This window comes from Lipophrys pholis (genome assembly GCF_963383615.2).
Source record: "Lipophrys pholis genome assembly, chromosome: 3".
Classification (NCBI taxonomy): domain Eukaryota; kingdom Metazoa; phylum Chordata; class Actinopteri; order Blenniiformes; family Blenniidae; genus Lipophrys; species Lipophrys pholis.
Genome location: NC_137627.1, coordinates 8,526,683 through 8,551,413, shown reverse-complemented (window position 1 = coordinate 8,551,413; position 24,731 = coordinate 8,526,683). Strand labels below are relative to the sequence as shown.

The window sequence follows — 24,731 nt, the reverse complement described above, 5'->3', positions numbered from 1 at the left end:
GACTGGTGGTGGGGGCGGGGAAAACAGCGCTCAGCGTTCTGCACACTGCTCCGTGTTCGTAATGTACTCAATATGCAAATCCACCCGGCCCTAGATAGTGGTAGTGCCAGACCACGAGAGGCCAAGTTCACCATCACTAACACGAGCTCCAACAAGACATACCTACCGACCCATCCATGCAACCTGGCACACACACAAACATCCTTCAACCCGTCCACCCACACACACACAGATATCACCAGGGTATTGCACAGACTTAACTGATAATGCCAGATAGTAGTATTGTCATAGACCTCACTGACACACTGTGTGTGTGTGTGTGTGTGTGTGTGTGTGTGTGTGTGTGTGGCCTATTTGTCCAGTATACTACAAAAAGCCTTTTAAGTAGATCCCAGCTTTTGGATGAGCTTTAAATAAGCGTAACACAATAATGGAATCTGGGTCCACATACGCACTCGTCCCACATGACATCAACTGTGTGTGCAGGGAAATAAAACACACAAAGAAAGTTGCTCACTCTGGAGAATCATAAAGACGCAGATTTTATTGTGACACCCACAAAAAGCCGGATAACAGTTATACAATTAAAGAGACCCTCTTCATATCTGGAGCCAGAATGATGAAGAGCTAATGAGCACTCACATTGAGCTACAATGACTGTCTTGATTGGTTGTTAATACCATAAACGTAGCACTGGGCTGGATTACTTCGCAACACAGACCTGTCCCTCTTTTTTGCCCTGGAGGCTCTGGGCGTCTCCAGACTAACGCTGTGTCCGACCGAATTTTGTGTGACTCATATCAAAGTGGCTCTGAGAGCTAGAACCTTCTCCATCTGCTCGTGTGCTGATAGTATTGCACTTGACATTGCAAAGCTATCTAAATACACCTAGGAAATGGCTCAGTAGAGAGTGTTAATGGTACTTGAGACGAGCTGCAATCCTCATGCTGAACAATAAACAGACGGATGTGGAGGCAAATGTTACCGGGGAGCAAGAAGCAGTGAAAATCCGTCATGTGTTTCCTATATGGCAATATCTCGAACATCACTGGAGCAGACACTGTCGACAGGCATTATCTGTTTCAGTGGATGAGCTGATGAGGCTTCACTACAAAATAGCAAATATTTCTCGACTGAGATATGAAATGATATTCTGTAATTGTACAATGAAACGGTGATTGATGATTCCCTTCAGCCATGGAGTTAAAAAAAAAAAGAAAAGAAAAAGAAGCTGATTTGCATTTTACTTTTCTGTTTCAACAGAGAAAACAAACTGTAGCCCCAACAGATTATAATTTTGGACTCAGACCCTTGATGTGTAATATTCACATGCAGCCTCTTATTCATATGTCTTGTGTCCTCTTTCCTCATGACTCCTCTCTAGAAGTTTCTCTGAGGTGTAATTGTATTAGCTCTAAAATTCACCCTCCTTATTGCTTTTATATGTCTGAGGAGACTGTGACATGCCTCCCGCTCCCCTCTGATGAACCCAACCGCTGATACGCACACAGCTCTACTCGCTAAGAGGTGATTTGTGAATATGGAACAATGTGTCACCTAGTGAGAAAAGGCCAAAATCATCTGTTAAGACTGGCTTTGCCACAGATTATGTGTGTGATTTCGGTCTACGACCCTGGCTTATAGATTACAGACAGCTTAGGCTTTATTTGATCAGTTTGGAGGCACACATACCTACACATGCACAGGCGGTTGGAGAGCGTTGCAGACCACACATGTTTCGTTCCCCATAATTCGTGTTCTACTTTATCGAGATGCTCTTCTACTCAAGCTGTGTGGAGCTGGACAAAGGACAGACAATCACTCACACAATTAAACTTTATGAACCTATCAACCCTCACCAGTTACCAAGAGAATCCCCATGCATGGTACAGGAAAAACATGTAGACTTCACATGTAGGCTCTACATAGAATAGCGTCTGGGCAGATATTTATATTAGAGTTTACCCCTTGCGAAGGGAAAGTACTGACAACTAAAACCTCCTGCAGCCCCGAGTTTGGTCAGAATTCACCAGAAATTACTTCCGGTCCTTTTTTCAATCTTGTATTTACAATTCATTCTGACAACCCCAGAGCAGGCAAAGCTACAGCTCTTCCCTGTAGTCCCTGTAGTGTCATACTTTTTACATTTCATTTCATCGTCATACTTCTTTTCTGTGATTCCTCCTGCTACTTTCTCACCTTGGTAGCATTGAGTACATCCATGTACCACATGAGGTTAGTTTATCTTCTTACATTGTTATATTGCAGTTCCGATACTCGTTTGCCCATTCTACAAACATTCTAAGAGTGAACCAGCGATGGGAATTGATGAAAAACCATCAATATCAATTTCAATATAAATCCAATTCTGTATCGATACCCTTATAAGTTCTTGATCAATGTGTGACCATCTTGACCATCAGGGGAGTGAGTACATCCTCCCCTGAAGCTCTCCAACCAATTCTCACCCAAACTCAAAAACATTTCAACATCTACTCCAAACCTTCCTGGTTTATATTTGTAAACGGATGTAAACATTTCACCACAAACCTCGTCACAGCACGGTGGCACATGTTTATCGTCTTCATATTAAACCTCCCTACCTGGGCACTGAGTGGGATTTGCAATGGCCGCTCCTCCTGAGCTCACACTGACGCTTAAAACAAGGTTATAACTGCACACTGATTAAAAATTGCACGACCGTTGAGTTACTTTGGAAAAAGAAACCATATTTTTGAGAGTTTATACAGTATTCAGTTTGTAGTTGATGACATGGTGCTGCGATACACTGAAAATAGTTTGGATGAGTAGAAAGGATCATTCAAGGAGTTGGTGAAGGTCAGACAAAGATCCAGCAATAGGAATTGGCTGGATATTTTCATGAAAATGAAAATACACCATGCTCTTTCATATTTTTCCATTGCCAGATTTAAGGCTTCTTGCATACATGAGCTGAGGGTGTCCCTGACCTATCACTGGGTCATCTGTTGTCTTTCATTGGACCTCTGAACAATGAGGAAATCCAGGAAGACCTGATTATGACATTAAGTCATTGCAGTTTGGACTCTTTAGTCCCGTCAATGTTTTTCCTGCGTCCCAAACAACCGTCTGATTGACTGTTGCGGCCCGATAATATTCTTTCTATGACAGGTGGCACCATAACAGGATAATCAATGTGATTTACTTCCTCTGTCAGTGGTTTACATGTTGTGGCAAATTGGGATATGATCACAGTGCCTGTACAAGCACGGAGCCAAACACACATTTGAAGCAGACATGTTTAATCAGACAGTCGCCAGGAAGTGAGCGTAATGAGGTAGCAACCAAAGAGCAGCTCTGGACCGGGCTCTGAAAAGCTGGCGGCTGAGTTAATACTCTGAATAAAAGTGTGTGTCTCGTGATAACAGTGGAGGGGATTTGAAGGGTTCCACATGTTTACCTTGGAGGGAGGTGGGTAGTTTTAAAGATATGTGGCTTGGGATGCGACGCTCTGCTGCCCACTAATTTTCTCCTGTTTGTCAATGACAAATCTGCCATGTGGCAGCCTGTGATTGAAAATGGTGACAGCGCACATGAGTGATGGTGAGATTAGATAAATATGATTGTACGAGCGGGTTTACTATTTATACGCTAGCAGAAGCTGTTTGAAATCAGATCTGGTGCAAACAGGCGTCTAATGAAGGGTCAGGAGGATGTGAGCAGCGTGATCAAATCCTTCACAGCAGCAATTTTGTACGATGTTGTGTATTTTTAAAAAGATAGATTGGGAGACTTAAAAGGCAGGGAAGTAGATGCAGCTCGATAAAACACCACTGTCAAAAAACGTTTTGCACTTTCAATTGATTGGGTGACAAAATTAATGAAATACTGGAAAAAAATATTGTAAGTTCTTGTGTACTCACTGACAAGTTCACGATATAAACTTTTTCTTCAATGCCCAGACTCAATTAATGTTGGAGAATCAAAACAAACAGAACTGCAGCTTTTCGACAAGTTGCACAAATTTAGACTCTTTTTAATGTCTAAATTTGAACCCTGGATTTTTTTTTTACGCTTCAAGCTGTTTTTGAGGAAGTTCTGTTCATCTATCTTTCAATAAGGAGTGATTCACTGGGGAAAAAAGACTAAAAATGGTTATTGGAATGATATTATCTAAATTACTTGTTGATTATACTCTGAAGAAACATCGTATATTGTGACAGTGACCCAGATGAAGCCACAAGCTCATAAAGGCATTACTGTGATTTTGTGTCATAAAGAAGAGGGATAAGAAAGAGATTAGCTCCAGAAACATAGACAGGAAAGATAATGGATAATTGAACCAAAATGATGATGTCAAAATTGTTGACAACTCTCTGCAAGTTACGGTTATGAGAAATATTCATGCTGAATCTTGTTTGCAGTGCTGGGATAAGAATAAAATGGGGGAAGCTCTGGGGTTTGTGTGATGTTTAACATTCCAGTGGGTTTTTATTGATTATAATTTGGAATTGTAAAAAATTCCAAAGTTATGTGCAAAGTGTATTAATAAAAAGAAGTGTATTGTACATTCTGAAAATGCTACAGTTTCAATAAAAGTGCAATGATATTGGTTTACTAATAACAGTTGCAAAAATAAACTGCTCTGGTCCCTTATACAGTAGTAGTTCAAGAATTTTGTTATTAATCTCAAGAAGTATTTGAGCACACAGATAAGGATTGGTGAAGTACTATTCGAGAAGTGCATTCATATCAATAAGTTTTTATTAAAACAACAACAAATGAAGACAAAACGTTTTAAAGGTAACTCATAGATTAGTTAAACTTTTTACTTTTACAACTTTTTGAAATCAATTAAAAAAGAGAATCTTTGTTAATGATATAAATACTCAGTTCATTTACAATGAAATTATATTGTAAAGTTATCTCTTCTGCACTTGGTAGCTTCAGAACTTGGCCAAATATCTCTGAATTACAGTAAAACGTTTTTACAATCGTTGTCACATTTTCCTACACTACTCTTTCCCACACTATAAAGTTCTTCGAAAAAAGGACTTAAAATATGACTTTTTCAGACACATCGGAGATATGTTTGAGATATAACGTGACATACACTGGTTGTACAATATGTACACAGTATTAAATCTCTTGCACAACTTTGTAATTATGGTATTGTTATAAACTTGCTATTGTTAGTAATGAAATGTAAAAGTTACCAAATGCCCTCCGTTGAAGGTTTTGACCATAGAAAATCTTTGTCCGAGTGGCTTCAGCGTCATGAAACAATGTTTGATAAAATGTAAACGTATCCGATCTTGAAGAGTGACTTGCAGTAGTTTCTTTATCAGGAACTTATCACCTGAGTGAAAATGAGGAGGATTTAAAATAGATTTGTGAAAATAAGTGTGAACGCGAGCGCCAGTGGAAACCGTCCAGAGATGAGATTGATTTGGAAAAGGGTGATAGTGGGCTTACGTCCTGCTGCTCCAACAAATACTGAGTCCTGTTGTTATTTTTTTTTTATTGTCAAGTGCCACACGCACAGATATGTTCACACTGGCAAAAGACGTACACATCCACACAAAATGCCAAACAATCCAATTAGCTTCCATCCAGTCAATTGGGATAATTACCCCGAGACCATTAAGTCGTTTTCTCCATGTGCACTATCACAACTGTAATTATGGCAAAGCAATAATGATGTGCAATTACGATTCGCTGTCATTGTTCCATTGTGATGTGACGTCTATAAAGATGGCAGAAGGAGTGCTGAGATAACTGTGGATCCCGTCTATGCGGTCTTAATACAGTTAGAAAGAGTGCAACTCAGTCAGGGACAGCAGGACAAGGAGTTCTGACTCTGAGACACAGTCCACTTCTCCATAAACATATTTCATAATCAATGGCAGAATATCAAGTGATCCATCTTCTCCGGCCTGTAAACGGTTGACATTTTCCCTTTATTAAAGCTGTGAGATGAAACGCAGGATTTTAACGATGACATGAGATGATCAATGACTCCATTGTGCTTGACTGGAGGGTTCTTTAATAAGCCGGGGCATTTTCCCGTTCCACAACAATTTCTCAATATTTAGACAATGATTTCCCCATTGGAGTTTGGGGTCTCCAGCAGCCAAGGTTGGTTATGTGGTTCCCTCGTCGTTTTGTGCTTTGTAAATAAGCTGAATTTGGGCTGCGTCATGCTATGGGACTGCACACAAAGGCAGAAACAGATAGAGATGTAGCTCCTCTTTATTTCTGTACCACTGGGTTTTGAGAAAGACATAGAGATGTGTGGCACATTTGAGAGCATAATGAGAAAAAAATGACTCTTTGTTAAAATGAGGATAGTCTAGAATAACGGGACCCTATTGGGACTGCCATCAATGTGCCTGTGCAGCCGCGTGAGACGCCGTTCACCATTGTGACAATAAAATGCTGCTCAGATAACTGCGGGTTTGCACAATGGAGCCAAAGCAGGAGCAGATTACAGCACTGTGCACAGCAGGGAATGAAAGAGAAAAAAAAGGCTCCAATTTTAATTAATCCCTGTTTAAATTAAGATTAGAAATTAGAGCTCTGAGTTGGCCTTGCAGATGAGATGAGGCGTATATGATACAGTGTTTCATAGCTGGTTATCAAAGCATCACAGGCACTGGGAGTGCGGGGGGGGCGTGCTAAAGTTTTGAGGGAAAATAAGTATGAGAAAAGCCGGGGACCAATCAACTGGAGACTGAGAGGTGAAAGTGAGGGAGTGAATCAGCAGCACTGGCAGATGTTACAGCTGGTTAAACAGTCAGTCCATGGCTGAGTAGGAAAGTAGATGCAGAGTTCTGGATGGATATTAGCAGTCACAAACAGGCTGTACCAACCTGAACAACTCCAAAATGTACCCCATCCCTTCATCATCTGTACATGGGGAACTAATCTAATCCAAACAGACACACAGAGAGGCAGGCAGTCCCACACGCACCTTCAAGCCTACATTAACCAGCCATTCATCTTCTGTGCCGCTTTATCCTGTTGGACTGTGGGAGTCAACAGAAGCACTTGGACAAAACTCATGCATGCACAGAGAAAACATAGAAATTCTAAACAGATCCTCCAACTTCAACCGAGAAACTTCTTACTATGATGCGAGAGAGAGCCAATGTGTAGCCTGAGAAATTCTCTAATATATTACCTTTCACCCAAATTGGTGTAAATGTCCACATGCTTTCCTTTTTTATGTGCTTGTTGTGAAATGTACTCGGGTATCAAATCAAAAATGGATTTCTGACTTTATAGATACATGCATGTTGTGGGGTAGGGGCGGGGGGGTTAGTGTTATGCAGCACTTTGACTCTCGAGGCCACGTTCTTCACGCTGTGATGAGAATGTAATGCAACATTAACACTGTTGACTTTTTCAGTATTTAACTCAAACCTCGGTCCTCCCACAGCCACTTGCAATAATTGTGTAATTATTGTCTCAAAGGTCGCATTTTTAATGAAGTTACTATGTGTGTTTGTAATATTGTCAGGATAACTACCAAGGTGGACTGCAAAAATCATTTTATACTGATTCAAACAGCCAATTGCAGTATGAAACATACTGTGTACTTAGAGGTAAAAGGAAAAAGAGACATAATCAGGACTGGAAGTCTGTTTAAGAGGAAAAGAGGCTAATATGAGGACTTAATGCACCTTTTTCTAACATTCTCAATTTGTGCCAACAACTTTTTCCCTCCTCTTTTTCTCTTATATTTCACTCTTCCCTTCAGGTCAAAAACTTCTGGAGCTCACCAGAGCACAGATTCCCCTTCTCTTCAACGTTTTAACCCCCCTTTGCTGCATCTGTTTCTCTTCTGCTTTCGCAGATGGTTTGCAGCAACCGAAACACTTGATTTCCTCTCCATCCATACCCTTGTCTTGTTTTCAAGCATGGGGAGCTGTGAATAAAGATAATAAAAATATATATATATATATAATTGTATAGGTAATTTACACTGCAGTTCATTCTGCAGCCTGGTGCAGACTCAGGTGGGCCTGAGTAATAATAGCTTTCCTCGTTTGTGACGTCAGCAGAATCACACATGCGCCTCTTAACACTCAGATGGTGTTTTATGTTCATTAGACACATCGTTCTCTGTGGTTATTTAGTCAGTGCTATAAAGCACTTGTCAGTATTAAAGAAAGGTTAAAAAAAAAAAAATCCTCTTACATTCCTGCCTCGTTGCCAATGGATGGATTGATGTTTATGCCTCTATCCCTACGTGACTTTATCACTCTTCCAAACAGTGTTTCATTCTCCCTGTTTTCTCTATTTCTCTGCCTGTATCCAAGCTCTCTCCATTTATTGAGAAAAGGCCTGTATACTCTGCCTGAAAGCTTTGTGGGGTCCTAAATGCTAAATGCCAGTCTGTCTCTGCCAGGCGCCTGCTTAATGCTGGTCTCCTTGGTGATGAGATCAGCAATCATGCCGCTCTGCACCAGACAGTGAGGGGTTTGTGATGGAGTGAGCATGTTTGTGTGACTATGTCTGTGTGTAGATGTGTGTGTGTGTGTGTGTCAGCGTACAGTAGATTTGTGCGAGCCTCCCCCCCCCCCCCCCCATTTTGGTAAAGACGAGCAACGTCAGTGAAGGGGAGAAAGCGGGGCAGTACGAGGGGCATGTATTCACTTGCTCATTATCATGTGAAAGCATTATGTTTCCTGTCAACATGGCTCTGCCGAACAAGGGGCCCCTGTTCTCTCTGCCAGGGCTGGAGCGCTCTGCCGGCCAGGCCTCAACGTGGTGTGCTCCTTTGCTTGGCACAATTCACCAGGAGTTTAGCTCCTCTGACTCTGCTGCTGGCCTCATCCCGATTCACTCCATCTGTACTGGTGTCTCAGCAGCCGATGAGGAATCAGTCTGCAGGAATGAGATGGGAAGACTCCATTCAGAAACACTGAACAAGATACTTAGAATATTGTAGATTATGGTGTTCAAAAGAATAGAATCAACTCCCTTTTTAACTGTGATAAAAAAGGAAATTATGAACAAACATATTCAGAACCTGATGGTACTCACTGTCTGTGCTAATTCTTACCCTGTTGCTCATAAAATTCCTAATTATTGTGTCCATCTTTTCAATGCAAGACGTTTCACTGTATGTTTTTTGTTACTTCTTTGAAGTCATGTTGAGGCAGCTTTACTATTCTAAGCATTGTATTTGTAAATTAATTTATTAAGTTTTAACTGGATGAAGTTGTAAAAATATCACACCTGAAACTTGCACTTGACATTATTGTATTTAGTGATGAGATTTCACACTAAGCGGAGTTTGAAGGAAGGCCACTTGACGACAAACTTCCTTAGTCAATAGAGTTTCAAATCATAATGTTTGTACTGACCACTATTTTTACCAGAAAAAAAAAATAGACAGCTGTGCGTTAGATGGAACTGTGAACATGACAATAGCTCATTTAGTGAGTTATTATAGGAATGTGAGTAATTACGGAATGATTTATTTGATTACCGATCTGAAATGTTCATGCTCTTTAGAAACCATTTCCCCCGAATAATTTCTAATAAAATCCCACTGAGAGTTGTGTCAGGAAAGACTTTTAGAAAGGAAGCTTTTCAAGTTCAGCAGGGATTTCTTCCAGCTTTAACTTTCCTCTCTGGCTTGGCGGGACGCATTTTAGATTCTAAATTGTACCTGAAGCTTTCAATCAGTTTTCTGATGGCTGTTCGATGGTTGGTAAAATTGTGATGCTGTTTAGTTAGTATGAAAGTGTCTTGCAGTTGATGCTCAACACAATGTCCTTCTTGTACTTACTGCTGACAAGAGTGAGGGCATCTGCCTCCTCTCTCTCTCTCTCTCTCTCTCTCTCTCTCTGCTGTGAACGGTTTCCTCAGGTCTCAGAGGATGGTAGCCCTCTGGCCTTGAGTGACCCCTTCATCCGACTGACAGGTGGCTGAACTCATGGCTTCTGGCACTCAGACTGGCCAAACATGACACCCATCATGTCTGTCTGCACAATTGCCAGGATGGTAGTGGAGTTACTTTGCTCAGGTGACTGTGGAGACCCTGAGGAACCAGCATCACGTCACGGTCGTTAGAGCGACTCGGTAGGAAGCAGATGATTTGAGGAAAACTGGAAGCTGAGCTGGAGTCGTTACAGAGAGTGGGCAGGTGAGTGCTTCATCGGCTTAATAGACAGCCGGTGAGCAGTGGAGGGAGTGAAAGCAAAGGAGGAGGAACAGCAAAGGGAGGGTGACCAGCCACGTCCTGCAGTGAGGAAGAAACAGACTCAGAGAAGAGACATGAGGGATGGGGAAAACACCACAAACAACAGGAAAGAGGGCGGAGACGACTGATCCCCAACAGAAATAAAAAAAAGTTTTAATCTTATTTGCACTGTAACGCTTATTCACAAATTACAACACATTCTTGTCCCATCAATGAAATGAACCAGGCATTTGAAAATAGAAAGGTTTATAGCAACTGTCATGACAAATGGTCAATATGACAACAGAAAACAAAGTGATAGCTTTAAATATAACTATAAACAGGCTTGCTTGTCTCTTTCTTTGTACCCCGACAGCTGCTGCAGGCGCTTGTCTTGCTTGCTTGTTAGTGTAATGTCAATTTTGCAGGTGAGAAATGGGATCCCCCTTTCTGTTGATTATCCCAGTTCCCAGCTGCATGAATGGATCATTATAAACCGACACAAGGAGTGGGACTAGAGAAAACACGTGTGGCATGAAAGGAGCAGACAGACTGAGCAGTAAAGTGCTGAGACCTGTGATGGCGATAGACCTGACAAGATGGCAGGAAACACCTGAAACGAGGTAGGAGTAGGGACCCCTCTGTCCAAAACACGGGAACAATCTCAAGTGTTGTAACAGAGAGTGTATTTATATTTGTGTATTTCAAACTTTCTCAGTGTTTCATCACTGAAAATCACCCTATTTTAAATGAGAAGAAATACTTAAATGTCTGATATCTGAGGCTATCAAGTGTCAGCCAGACTCATAAATAAACCAGTCAGCTTTATTCACTATCTCTTAATCAGTTCCCAAGATGATATAACAGTCACTGCAGCAAGGCTTTGCCCCCAAAAAAATGTAATCTCTGTTGGGCGGTGAACCACCCAGCAGATGCCCTTTGTCATTAACATCATTAGAGCACTAATATTGTAAAACAGTCTCCCCACATTGACGCAGGATCTCCAGCTGCTGTTGGGCCATTGATCAGGCTGACAGAGACTAATTCTTTGATACACCGGTGTAGAGTTAGAGGTCAGCCCTGTGGTGTGGGCGCTCACATCTCACAGGGACCAATTTACAGGCCTGAATAGCCGGAGGTCCTAACACGAGGACTCCCTGCGTCCAGGCTAAGTCAAGGTGTTGTGATGATGTATGTAAGGTTTTGACGTGCGTGTATGTGCGTGGGGTATATCTTATATGCATGTTCCTTCATGCATATGTGGATTCCGCTCTAAAGTGCTTGCGCAAGCAACATGCAGATACTCCGACCTGCATCTGGGATCCACTGCCTGCACCTCTCACGTACTCGACTATGTAGAAAGGGGTAATTGAAAACCACCTATGCCGACTCAACAACGAACATATTCTAGACAGATGCAGCTACCCAGAAAATGGCTCTGCGGTGGTGAAGCCTTCATGTATTATGAAAGCCAAAAGTTAATGTCAGCGGTGTGAACTCATAGCAGAGGTAAAGCGATGTGTTTAATGAAGGCTTTTGTGGATTTAAGATTTTCAGGAATAGCGGCTGAACGAAGAATAGAGCAAATGCTATGTTATAAATTTTCATCCCTTTAAAGCATCCATTAAAAAAACTCTTGACGATACAACAGGAGAAGCAGACAGTAACATTCATAATAGATTTCTCACTGCGTACAAATCACATGTCCTCGTTGTAGGAATTATTGTTCTCTTTGAGAACACAAACAGATACATATTTGACTCATTTGGACTCATTTCTCAGCGAAAACCCAAGTGTATCTTGTCACTTTTTCCTGACTTATTTCCATTTTAGATTCAAATCAAATAAATCTGACCTAGTTTGCTATTTAGGAATTTTTGAACATTCCAAAACTCCCAAGAAATGGTCTGAAAGTGATTTCTGATGGGCAGCCTGACTGAAATACAAAAAAACGTAAAAATAATTTGGCTACCTCTGCTTCCAGGCTGACTGTAAAATGACCTTCTAATAAAAGCATATGTGGATCCATGTAGTTGGCTCCCTGCGTTCTCATGCTCCATGGTATCCGTGCCAGACTGGGCCTGTCTAAACGGCTTTTATTTCCTTCACACTTACTCCAATTAAGACTTGACTTGTGATTAAGGACAGCAGTCTGCCTGGTAATATGTGCAGCGAGTGTGAGTGCGTTCAACAGAGACAGAGAAAAAGAGTGTGTCCGTGTCATTATAGCGAGTGGCTTTATATTGTCTCGGCCTTATTGCTATATGGAGTGTTTGCATGTGCATGCGTGATTTACAGCATGCGCCTTTGTTGCCAGGGCTCAATGGACGTCTGCAGCAACAGTTCTCGGTTCACATATTGGGTTAATTGACCTCTGGAGACATTCCTCTCTGCCGTTATAATGAACGTCTGGATTAAATGATTATTCTACATCTGTCTTAGATGTGAGATTTGTTCGGGCTTTGAGTTGTGAGGTGGCTCATTATATTTTAAATGAGACATTTGAACGCCATTGCTCATATCTTAAATGTGTTTTTGATGCTTTTATCAGGAAAGATAAAGACCACAAAAGCTTCTGGAGCATGGAAATGGAGATTGCAGAGCTTAAGCATTGGTAGAAAGTGAATTTCACAGCGCCAAACTCCACATTTGGACTCTCAAGCATTTGATCCTCCCTGAAGTGTAGGGCCGGAGGGGGGATTATTTATTTTTTTCCCAGCATATCTTATTTCCTTTAAGTTTTTACAATAGAGCATGGTTAAAATGGAATACTGTAAGGGCACTTTGAAACAATTTTACACTATGAAAAGACAGTGTGATGTAAATGTTAATAAAACTAAAATTATTAATCAAATGTATGGCCACTGCACGCTTCATCACCCTCGGAGTCAAACACATTAGATACTGTCGGTTTAAATGCAATTTGCGTCATAATCAATGAATGAAACTGTGTTAAAATTGTCGGAAATCAACTCTGCAACCACCTTGAAGAGACTCAAAGTAAACTCACTACTCCTCTACATTGAGAGGAGCCAGAGGAGATTATTTGTTCCCCGCTTGGAGTTTTACTTTGTAACGCCAACTGGTACATTTCCAGAGGCTGACCCGGGATCCAGTGAAGGTATTATATCAGTCCGTGAAGAACTTATTTGGGATAACCTGGGATGAGCCGGAGGTAGTTGCGTGGGACAGGGATGTCTGGGCTTCCTGGCTCTTTATGTCGCCACTGTGCCCTCATGGATGCTGAGTGGGAAAGAAGATCAATGGATAGAAAGTCTCTATCTTTATTGTGACATTAGCGGCAGTTTGTTCTCCCACCCATCATTCACCGCAGTATTTTCGGGGCACAATCTTTTTTTAATTTATAATTTTGTTTTTAACAATTCTTACTCTGTATCATATATGATTGAAAAATGTAGTGGAGTACAATACTTAAAAAAATGAAATTAAAAAAAATTACAGAGCATAAAAACGACTTCATAGAAATACAAGTACACACACACACACACAAAAAAAGACGGTAACATGAGTAAAAGTAATTAGTTACTTTCCACCTCAGAACTGGGCAGTGTGCAGCCAGTGGCCATGTGGTCACAACACAGTTGGATGAAGGATCTTTGTAACAGCCCTGTATAGCAACAGGCATGTCAGTTAGTAGGATTACACCATGAATTTCATATTATATTAACAACAATCAACAGTTGAAAGTCGAAACAGAAGTGAACTTTGTGAATAACATGTAGGAAAGGCCTTGAAGCTATATGGATTTTTCATGAAACTCCATATGTATATATTATACTCAATAACAACATTTTATAAGAAATATGAATCAAATTTAAGAGAGATGTGAAACAAATGTTTGTTTGTTTTTTAGCAGAAACTGACAGTCCTATCTTTTGCAGCAACAACAAATATACAGTCTTTAGTAGAATTTTCCGTCTATATTTAAGATTGTGGTAAAGTACACTAACCGGCATGACTGTTGTCACAAGAATCACATCTTTTAACATGGTGTTTTCAGCCAGGTGATAAATTTCCCCCCCAAAATGAGCATCCGGTGTGTCAGACCAGAACTCTTCATTTGTTTTATTCACGTGCAAATGAATTTTAGATGAGCAATATTAAAAGGTCTGATCATCAATGATTAATAGTCTTTGTGCTGTAATGTAGGTTAGGGCCCGGGAGGCTTGCAGGCTGGAACGTAAAACAAACAAATCATTCTCCATAAAGGAAAGCATCTTTTAGCACCCTCTCCGATGCAGCCTGCATCGTAATGACCTGCATTCCCTCAAACAAAAAGGCGCTACGCAATGAAAAATGATCAATGTGATAAAGTCAGGAGGGGTTTTTCGCACGCGTTTTTAAATTTGTTTAGAGGCTCTCTCAAGGACGCGAGGTACGCGTGTTTGTGTTCTTTAAATGCTAAATAAGCGTACGCATGAGCGAGCACACACGCTCACTTAGAGGCACTCGCATCCACACAATCAGAGAAACAAACTAATGAATCTTCCAGAAACAAACAACTTGATTAGGACCCAGGAGGGGAGAGAATCAGGTGTGAACACCGTGGGGTCATGAAATCATGTGTGAACGTATGCCAGCGAGGTGTTTTAAATGCATGCAGTTTGTGTGGTTTTTTTAAGGAGCTCGCCACCTCCCGTGGGAGCTTGTTTGAGCCTGTTGTTCCCAACGTTGCTCCTCACTAGCTGGCGATCGTCTCCTGGCTAAAACATGCCAGCAGAAAACACGAGCGCAGGTTTTGCCTCTGGGAGCCGCATGTCTGATTTGCTTGAAGCCGCATTTTCTCAGTGTCCACTGAGCAGCTCTCTTCATTTCCTTTTCCTTTTTTTTTTTTTTTTAAATATGCAAGTAGAATTTGCTCATGAGGCACAGCAAAACAAGACATCAGTCATTTCTATGACAACTACACTGCATTTAATGTGGATAGAATTTATGGTTAACAAAACAGTCGTTGATAATAAATGCAGGTGCATCTAAAGTAGATTTTTTTCTACACTTGTTACATATGAATTGAAACCTTTTAATGCAACATTTTACTTATGAAGACACATCTGATGTCATAAAATCAGATCTTCTCTTCTGTGACTTGTATGTAAAAATGATATAGAACAAATTTAAAGTTGAATACATGTAAGATATATAGAAGATTCACAGTTGGAATAAGATTACAGGGTAATACCAAGATTCCATTTTCATTCTAATTTGCAGTTATGAGTATTTAAGAATATATTTAAATCATATTTTCTGAAAATCTATTATTTTTCCCACTTATATTTTTTACACAGGAGCCACAGAGATGTCTTAGTGTTGTGTTATCTAACAGAAATAACCAAAAAGCGATTCAAAATGTGTTCTTATAAAGGGTTAAGACGGGCAGTAAAGTTACAAAGGGACTGAGGATTTGTTTACTGTTGGGATGAATGTAATGAAGTCCAGAGTTACTACGCTGCATATTATAAGTAAAATAGGCTCTTTCCAGAAAGTAAATTCTGCCTTTTCGTAAATCCCATATGCACGTATAGCAATTATATCTCCTCCAAGCTCTCGGATAAAAGTCAAACTGCCTCACCGTGATGATTTTATAGGTGTTGGTTTGTTCTCATTAATGTGCGTAATAACGCCACAGAAAACGCTCCCATTGACATTGACAACAGCAAAGCAAAAATGGCCATTACAATAAAATGTGTGAAGTTGAAACACAGCATAAGAGACCTTTGTGATTATTCAATAATAATTTCTCTACCTCTAATTGTGCTTCATCTGTTTCATTACAACTAATGAACAGTTAATGCTCTCAACCTTGATCCCATTATAAATGTGTGTATGCATCATAGAGAAAACCTGAACGGTTCATTTAAAGCGCGTTAGATGACATTACTTTTTATTGCTATCGTTATATGCTGGGCATATTTAATTTAGTGAATAAAATATTGATTTTATTTCTTTTTCGGGGTGCCCATTGTAGTGGTGAGCAATTCTTCCTCATAGTGAACCCAACCAGGGTTCTGTCGCCTTTCTGTGCAGAGTTTGCATGTTCCTCTATCCCAGCTCAATTTTGGAATTTGCATTCCAGATTTATATCCATGGGAATATGGGTTTAGTGGTTAGCACAATTCTCCTTGTGGTTGAGAAGGTTGTAGGTTCGTGGTTGGAGTTTGCATGGCCTCCCTGTGTATGAGTGGGTTTTCTCTCAATAGTCAGATTTCCACCTGCAGTCCAAAAACATATATTTTAAGCCAATTAATTGATTTTCAATTAGCCATAGGCGGTAATCTTTAGTGTATTGTCTCGCTGTTTTGTCACTGCGATGGACTGGTTGCCTGTCCAGGGTGCACACATGCATTCACACATAGTCAGCTGGGATTTGATTGCGGCGCAAGCTGCCAGTAACAATTTAAATCTGTACTGATTATTACTGCAAATCACGTCTGCAATTTTTGTCTGCAAACAGAGTGAACACAACGCTTCACGTCGCACAATATGATAGCTGATTGAGATTCCACTTGTGCTGGATGAGTGTTCAGAGGAGAGAGTTTTTGCTAAAACATGCTGTAATGACAAGAGTAGGAATGAACCAAAGTTTAAAAAGAGAGAAAGAGAAAGACATATTGAGATACTATCAGAGATCATGATAATTTGGTGAGTAGTTGATGTAAAAGTATTGGATTATTGCATGGTTAAACTGTCTTTTAAGGAGTCCAGCAGAAGAGCTGCATTTATAAAAATGTTCTAACAGGCGGGCAGATGTTTGGACTGACAGCACAGATGCATAAATTAACACCAGCAGTGATGTGAATTTAAAGAGACAGACATACCAGCGCTGTGAAGGAGAGGACATTTCAGAAAGGTTTGTGATATGTGGCCATCATAGGATTTTTTGCTCTTGCTCAGGAGGGTGGCGGGACCCACAGCTGGGGTAGTAGTGGTAGGTTTAGTGGTGGCGGTGTGGTCTCCATGGAAACTGACATTCCCTTGAAGGTGCTTGGCAGCCAGTGCCAATTGTTGAAGCTTGGGTAATGGTTTGAAAATTTCTGTAAAGTGCCTCCGAGGTTGAGATTAAATTCAACCTGCTCAGGGTAGACTCACGCAGTGACTAATCACAGCATTCCAGAGAGGAGGAAGGAAAGAGCTTAATGTCGCTCAGTTCAGACGGGGGGACGTGTATAGCCTGTTGCTCACTTCATCACACATTTATTGTTTTGCTTCATTTGTTCTTGGCCGCTTGTCACTTTTTAAAGCATCAATTTTTCTTAATTAAACAGCCACCTCTTGCATCAATCATCATCGATCGCACTTCTACTCTTAAAAAGCGTATAAACTATCAACGTTTCCATTCGGAGGCAGGAACTCCACCTTGATGAGAGATTTATTAACTGTCAAAATCACAGCAAGAAAGACACTTTTTTTTTTTTCTCCCTCTTTGTTGTTTTTTACACCTTCTCCATCTTTCCCGTGAGCTTTTGCTCCATCTCAACGTGCATGGTCAGGTGACGCTGCTTAACATCTGATGAAATGATTGCGCCTCTGTGTCGGCAGGTGCAGAACACTTTAGCTGCGTGTAGCTGGTAGTTTGAATCCTTCGCTGGTGTTGGCGATGCGAGCGGCATCGGTTGGAAAGCATCAGCCAGGCGAAGCAGCGGCCTCACAGCTCGCGGAGAGAAGCTGGGAGAAAATCACTCTGCTTGTCCTTATTATCTTTTTTTTTTTGGGGGGGGGGGGGGGGGGGGTTTGTTTGCTTTGATCTCGCTGAAACTCTGATCCTCGGTGAATCTTCGTCAGGTCAACAATGCTTTCATCCACAGAAGAGCCCACATTTATCTCTATATGTGGTATCTACTAATCAGACAAACACACTCAGTGATGGCTGCTGTGACTGGAAGTGCCATCAGTCTGTAAGCATATCGCAAAACTCATGCAGGGGTGGAAGGAGAACAGAACAGTTATATTCAAGAAGTACTACTTTATAATAAAGGTACTAGCCTTTAAAATAGTCAAGAAAGGTACTTATATTCTTTTTTTCTAAAAACTACAGCTTTTACCTGCATTTTGTTGGCTTGATCATTGCAACCAACATCCTTCAAACTGACTTGATCCTTGTTAGAGTTACAGTGAAAGGATCAAAGTGTCATTTTGTTTCTTGTGTTTTTTTTGGACATTCTCGATGTCATTTGTTTCAGGCCCTTTGACTTTCTCTCCTTATGTCTGATTGCTGTTTCCCGCCCTGATGTGCTTCAGCTGTGCCTGAGTGTATGATTGTCTTCGCCTGGTGGCTGTGGTATTTATTGGGCAGCTTCTGTGTGTTCTTGTTTTTTGGTTTGGTGTGCCATGGTGTGCTGAGAGGAAGACTCATGACGCCAGACACTGTCGTTGGTGGGACAGGAGCTCAATATATTAGAGCATGAAAATCCAAAAGACCAAAATTCTATAAACACAAAATGTTGGAGATCACAGAAGACGCTGGATGCTGGAAAACAACCTACGCAGATCACAGGATAAACTGACAACCAGAAACATAAAAGACGCCCAACATATACTACAGCCACCCGGTCAGGACAGTCACACACTCAGACAGAGGTGAAACACATCAGGGCAGAGAACAGCAATCGGACATGAAAAGGTAAAGTCAGCACCATGAAACAAGTCACAAGTCAGGCCATATTTACACGTGCCCAGGTTTTTACAAAACTGATATTTCCCTCTCAACATTAAAAAAAAAAAAGATCTTCATTGACATGGACCCGCAAATACACCTGGTTCAGAGATACTGTTCTTTAAATTTTTTTTAAAGTGACTCTGTTGTTCTGAATCAATGGGACAGTGGTGTGTGTTATTCCAAGCAGACGCTCTGCAACACCGTTGTAGGAAACATGCATGCCCCAGCTCTCAAGTTTAATCCAGCTTTATTTCTATTTGTTTGGGAGATACTCTTGTGTTTAAGTATTGTTGATGGTATTGTTATTAGTTTGTCAACTTTGCACAGTGTTACCTCGCCCGGTTTATAACTCCAAACTGTAGTTAGGAGACCTAATATCTAGTGAGACTTGTGATTCCTCGAGATGCAAATTAGTGCAATTTAGGTGCTCTCACGTGAAAGTGTTTTTGAGGATACATAAACCAGTACATAAAAGGGAGTTTTACTGGGTTCAGGGTCATGTGTGTGTATCAGTTAATGTGAAAGCCACAGAAGTTCCTGTTATTTCCGTGGCTTCTGGAGGCTGGGTGGTCAGTCTTTGTTCAGCTTCAAAGGTTTTCAGTGGAACTGTTGCCTCTCCTTTTCAAAATGCTCTAACAGACCAACAGTGTAAGACAATAAAGCAGTGTTCTGCAGGAAACTAAAAAAACGAAGAAAGAGGGAGTCTTTTAAGCTGGTCTCACAGATCAGAAGTCTGGAAAAAAGAAACCCCTGTTATTAAGCAAAGCGGAAGAATGGAAATTCCCAGCGAAAATGTATTTTTCATCTCTTTTTTTCTTCAGAAGATGTCATGTCAAGTGGTTCCATGCCAGTGCAAAAAGCTTTTATCACTGATTATAGCATTCAAAGTGCTTTTCAGTCAAGGTAAAGAATCGCAAACACTCGCCGCAGCTTAGCAAAAATGTCACCGATCAATCCAAGCGCTGGACCATTCCTCTGAGCCGAGCAGATCATGTTATCAGACAACAGATGTAGCAGGCATCTGTTTGCACATGTTCAAACCAACTCGATGGCGGGCCTTTCATCCAGCAGACGCCAGCCAGTTTGTTCCAGTGTGTCGGCTTCAAGCTGAAAAAAAAAAGGTAATTGGGGGCACAGTGGTTTGAGGCACTTACACAGAAAAATGTAATTTTTACTGGCACTGTCAGTGGGCACAATTTATCCCTGGAAGGGTTTGAAAATATAGATTTTAAGTCCTTAGAGAATTTACTCTTTAATACGTTTTCAAGTCCACAGAGCTCTGTCTGTCAGGCGTCTGCACTGACAAATATAAATTGTGGAGAACACACCTGAAACAATGACTCATAAATCAATCGGTCTTTTTTTTCTTCTCTAATGCAAATCAGCAGAATTCAAAGTGCCTCACAGCTGATTTATTGAATGATATTGGAACATATCTAAAGGCAGTGAAACAGTCAATATGAAAACACAAATTAAAACTCAAGCATTAAAAGGTGTATTGTAATAAGTGAAAAAGAATTCGATTATAAACTCCTTGAATAAGATAAACAAGATAAAGTAAATATTAATTGAATAAAGAAAAACTAAATTAGATAAATATTGAAGATATGGATTAAAAAATTTTGAAAAAATCAATTTGTATAGAAGTGATCAAATTCATTTTTCAAGATAACAAATCAGTGCTAATACCTTTTCCAGTCCAAAACTAAACTGATTAGATCAGTTTTACTGTAAGCTTTATTTAAAATATTTCAACGACCAGATGCATCATTGAAGTTTCACAACTTTAGTTTTTAATTGTGGGACAAATGACAGATATTTGTTGCAGTTACTCCTCAAAACCTGCAGTTACTTCCGGGAAGCTTTTTCAATGAAACCCAAGAAGCACCGGTTGCTGTTTCCTTGCCAGTGTACTCAGCTGCGTGCAGAAGTCACACAGGTTGATCACTGCCAACTGTAATGATGAAAGCAGTAGCGATAATATTGGCGGTCTGTCACATGCGAGTCAATGCAGTCACATCCAGACGCCATCTGTTTTTATTTTGTCTGGCAGGCATGTGAACGGAGAGAAAGAGAGAGAAAAAAAAAGTTAGTTTAGGTGCACATACTATCGAGGAGCAGCTTGTGGTGAAGGAAAAACTGCATTTTATTCACGGAGGAGTGTAAACTTTCAAGGTGATGATGCAAAAACTTGGTCCTACATTGCAATGTGAGCACTGTGCGAGTGTGTGTGTGTGTGTGTGTGTGTGTGTGTGTGTGTAGGCTTGCAGGAGTTCTTTGTGTGTGTTGCAAACGTGCGCATGTGACATGGATTTAGCGCATGTGGATGAAGAGGTTTTTTTCTCTCCTTCTCTGATAGATATGCATCCATGCACAATAATTACTTTATGCCTACTGCCAGGAAAGGATTTAATTAACTGTCCCCTGTCAGGGTAGATAATTAGTCAATACCACACATGGACACACACACACACACACACACACACACACACACACACTTTCTTATGCACACATAGAAGAAGTCAATATGTTCGCCATCCTCAGACTACTGTTGGGACTAGAGAGTACCGACTTTCTTGCTATTGCAGGAACACAAAGCACAAGTCTTGAGTGACATGGCTCAATAGGCAATTACAGAGGTGCATTGAAAGAAAGCTGCAGACAGAAAACCGAGCGTGGCGTGACTTCTTTCCACCTGCAGCGAGACGCTAATGTCGTTGATTTTTTTGTTTGAATTTCTACGCGCGCATCCTGGTGCATTGTACAGCGTGTTCAGTCACTATTGTGCTCGCCCAGAACGCAACAGTAATTGTGTTCCTTTGTCTCTTTCTGTTTTGCAGGTTCAAGGTTTGATCTACACACAGGGAAAGGTAAACGAAAACAAAACTTTTAAATGCCTCTTTGTGCTCTCTTTTCCTCTCTGCGCACAGGAGGAGACAAAAATGATTAGCAGGCATTAGGCTGTATCTGCAGGCATGTGTGTTTATGTTTATGGGTATGCATGTGGATATGAAGCCATTGCCACACACACACACACACGCAGTTAGCTCAACAGACTGTTGTCCTAATCATGGAGAACACAAAATGTGGATTAGCGGTGTCTTATGGTATCAGCCATAATCACCCACAGACACTCTGGAATACTACAGTGGCTTTTTCACCTGCTCCAAACAAATGAAGCCACGACATGTTTATTCATTTTCCTCATAAGCGGTCTCACGCTGTGTGTTTGTAGGTATGTGTATCAAATGACTCAACAGGACATCTCCCCTCCCAAGTGGCTTTAATAGACCCAAGCATGATCGAGCATCAGCATTTTTTATTTATCCTGTGATTTATTGTGTTGTTTACGATGACAGTTATAGCCATTTTGGATTTTGCAATCCAGGCAGTATTTGATCATTAAACCGATGGTGGGCCTACAGCTCTTTTTGGTCTATTTCTGGCAGATGGAGTCTGTAACGGTTTATGTCTGCGGCCTTCCCGCTGTAGATCCCAGAGTATTTTAGTCCAGAATAATCCCCACCATCTGCTGTCTCCTCTACTACATTTTAGCACTCAGTCCCTCTCTCTGTCACTCTCATTTATTTCCTATTGCATTTCCTGCCGCTTTCTTTTTTCTTTTTTTCTTTTTTCTTGACGAGATTTCTCAGCAGTTTTTCCCACGTGCATTTAAGAAAAAAACAAAAAAAACATGTGATGCTCTCTTTCTCCTCTCTCATTCCGGCTTTCAGAGTTCACAATGTTTTTGCTCCTCACTCCACTCAGTCTCAATCTGACTGCTCCTTTTTTTTTTTTTTCCCTCTTGGGTTTAATTTTTTTTTCTTCCACTCATCACCCTTTCTTTCTGTCCCGTTTTCTCTGAACTCTCCCATCGCAACTTCCTTAAGCTTAAGCTCGCCTTTGCTTTTCATCTATCGTCGTTTAAATCTCTGACCGTGTCTGCATGTATTTTAGTGTCTCCTAACCCCTCTCACATACACCTTTATACAACATCAATTGTGTGGCCCTCTCATATGAATAATGCTTTTTTTTTTTTTAATCCATCCCGGAACCATCACAACTAAATATTTAACCTTGACCATAAAGAGCTCTGCAACTATAATTTTCACACAGACACACACAAATAAACACAAATAAAATGTCAACTCCTCATCTGGGTTTCCATGAACATGGTTTCCCAAGTTGTGACCTGAGACTTAGAGACTTTTCATGAGGTCGAAATTGGATTTGAAAATGTCAAAGGAAAACTTATTGAGACACTCTAATATAGAGCCAAACTGGGAAATTGGACGGGGGGTTTTATATAAGAGCCCTGCTTGGTAAGATTGGGTCAGTCTACCTGAATTTGGCTTCACTGTAATTTTTGGGCGAATTGGAGAATGGAGAGGCGATCTGAAAAAAAACCTGTATGATTATGCATTATGTATGATGTGTATACCCCGCCTTAGCCAGGATCAGCTCCAGTCCAGCATAAACCTGAAGTGGATGGTCCCCGAAACAGTAGAGAAGCTGAATGGATGGATCCTGCATAATATGGATTAATAGTGATGTGGATAATATGGAATAATATGGATTAATAAATCTGTTGCTGACCCTTCTAACCCTTTTTTAAGTTACTCTTAAACCTGTTTTGAACTGAACTAGGTTCAGTTTTTATCATGGAAATTGAATGCTAAGCGATTATTACCCGATTAAAATGAAACATGATGAATTTGAGGGTTATAACAGATTAATAAAGGTGTATTAGTCTGGGAGGCTGTTCATCAAGCACATTAACAGTACTGAAGTGCCTCTGAGCACTTCACAAATCCTCTGTGCCACACTTGAGGAATCAAAAAGACAATTTTAAGACAAGACAAAAGACTTTTCATGGTATTTTAATACTTAATTCATCTGCTGATAGGCATTTTGTACAAAGTCCTAAGATCTGAATGTGATTTTGATAAAACATGGAGAGTAAAACGCCCTAAGAAATAGCAGCTGCTTTGAGGTTTGAGTGAAATAACCGCAGAAAAAAAAATAATATCTGCTTGCCTGGAAACATCTTGTTTGAAATTGTGGAAGGCTCTCGTTTCCGCTTTCACAAGCGCCGTGAAGGTACCCAGGGAAAAGGCACTTGACTCTCAGCTGCTCTGCTCACAGTTGTTCCGTTGCAGATACTACACGACTGCTGCGGAAAGAACCTCAAGTGTGTACAACTTCATCCCTTCCCACTGACTGATCCTCTGAGTGAGGCTGAGTCGAATTAACACAACAGAGAACATGACAACAACATTTCACTTAGTGTGCGGACGCATGCAACTGTGACATTGATGCTTTCTGCATGCAGAGTGGTACAATGTGAAGGGCAGAGTACAAGGTTTCTTCTTCTTGATTGATTCACATCTTCTTGCGTCCCTGGGCGGCTCGACAGTGACTCCTGCAATAGCTGATATCCAGACAGGTGTGACATCAGGACCGGTGACTCGGTTGGCACCGGGGTGCCACATCTTTGTACCAGCACACAGCTGGATTAACAATGACTGAATGGATTAGTGTGTGTGTGTGCGTGTGTGTCTGTGTGTGTCTGTGTGTGCTTTTGTGTGTGTGTGTGTGTGTGTGCGTGTGTGTGTGAAAATGAGAGAGTCAGACAGAGTGAATGATAAATCATGATGGTGACTCCTGTGTCAAGTGGGTATTTGATAAAGCCGGATACCTTAAACAGACACCGATAATGCCCTGAGATCATCATATTTTGGCTCGTCTGCTAATGATGTCACAAAAAATAAATAAATAAATAAATCAAAAATCTTACAGCACAGATATACATGGGCACACAGACACGGTCACGTGTGCACACTAACACACAGACACTCAGAGCACCGAACAAATCTTGTCTTC

At 40.8% G+C, this 24,731-nt stretch overlaps 1 protein-coding gene across 1 annotated transcript in view; it reads left to right on the top strand.

Moving 5' to 3' along the window:
• Positions 1-24,731, top strand: part of igsf11 (immunoglobulin superfamily member 11) — a 108,840-nt gene that overhangs the window by 12,820 nt on the left and 71,289 nt on the right. The window contains exon 2 of the mRNA XM_080459479.1: positions 21,689-21,718. Coding sequence (XP_080315605.1) covers positions 21,689-21,718 — 30 coding nt within the window. The remainder of the gene's footprint in view (positions 1-21,688; positions 21,719-24,731) is intronic.